This window comes from Hevea brasiliensis, unplaced genomic scaffold (assembly GCF_030052815.1).
Source record: "Hevea brasiliensis isolate MT/VB/25A 57/8 unplaced genomic scaffold, ASM3005281v1 Scaf404, whole genome shotgun sequence".
Taxonomy (NCBI): domain Eukaryota; kingdom Viridiplantae; phylum Streptophyta; class Magnoliopsida; order Malpighiales; family Euphorbiaceae; genus Hevea; species Hevea brasiliensis.
The window spans coordinates 47,697-48,731 of NW_026614923.1; the positions used below are offsets into that span (position 1 = coordinate 47,697).

Consider the following 1,035-nt stretch of genomic DNA (forward strand, 5'->3'; position numbering starts at 1 on the left):
TACTCCATGCGGGACTCCACAATCCCCTCTTAATAAATACTTTAACAATACGAATTTATAAAATAGTAGTATTAAATTTTTTTTTTTACCAAACTATATATGAATGTATTTATATGTGTGAGAAATGAAAAATAATTGATTAACATTTATAATAATTCATAAATGATAATTTAGTTTATAATATATACATAAAAGAGAATTTTATTTATTGATAATATTGTAAAAACTTTGATAATAAAAGATTATAACCGCCGTGTTTCGCGGGTGTTATAGCTTGCATTATGTAAATAGATAGCGAATAGATGTCATGAGTTAATTAGTAGCACTGTAGCCAAAAAAAAAAAAAAAGGTGTAACCTGAAGGGATGAAGGTATTGTAACCTGACAGCAATCGGTGCCGTTACAATAATCGTCCGCTATCAAATAATTACTACTGGAATCCTCTTCTATGAAATTAGGAAGCATTTGTCTCCAATCAACATCCTTCTTATGGCTAAGGCATTTTGAATCACACCCAAGGCGTTGGAGAGATTGATCGATCATTAAAGCATGGGTGTTGCAACCTACTGCAGTGAATACGTTGTAGTCGGAAATGAAGAAAGGACTTCCCGCCAAATTGAAAGGCAAATCGGACACCCTGTCGGAACAATCGGAGGATATTATTGGACTTTTGACGTTAGCCCAGCCTGCGGTAGAAATATTGAGGAGCTCCATTTTGATTTTACTAATAAAAGATCTATTTTCTTTGCAGTCAATCTCAAACCATTCATTGAAATAACAATCCTTCTCACCCATTCCGAATGGGTATGGAATATCTATATTTCCGCAATGGTCTGTACAGCTAGGCTTTGCAATAGGTCCCTTTGCTATTGCCAACTGAATAGTTAACAATAGTGCCAAACTGAAACTGACTTGAGACACTAATTTCACACTCATTTTTGCTTCCCTTTTTTTGGTCTTTGTCTTGAGAGCCTTTTTGAGTTCAAGAAGCTAAACAATATCTGCCTTTATAGAAATTGGAGACTGGAGAATAGAG

General features: G+C 34.4%; 1 protein-coding gene across 1 annotated transcript; it reads right to left on the minus strand.

The window, feature by feature from the left end:
- Nucleotides 1-356: 356 nt before the first annotated feature.
- On the minus strand, nt 357-794 carry LOC131168884 (wall-associated receptor kinase-like 4; the record flags this gene model as incomplete). Its single annotated transcript, XM_058142296.1, has 1 exon — nt 357-794. A coding segment is annotated over exon 1 (438 nt), but the record flags the coding sequence as incomplete, so codon positions are not given.
- Between the last annotated feature and the right edge of the window lie 241 nt (nt 795-1,035).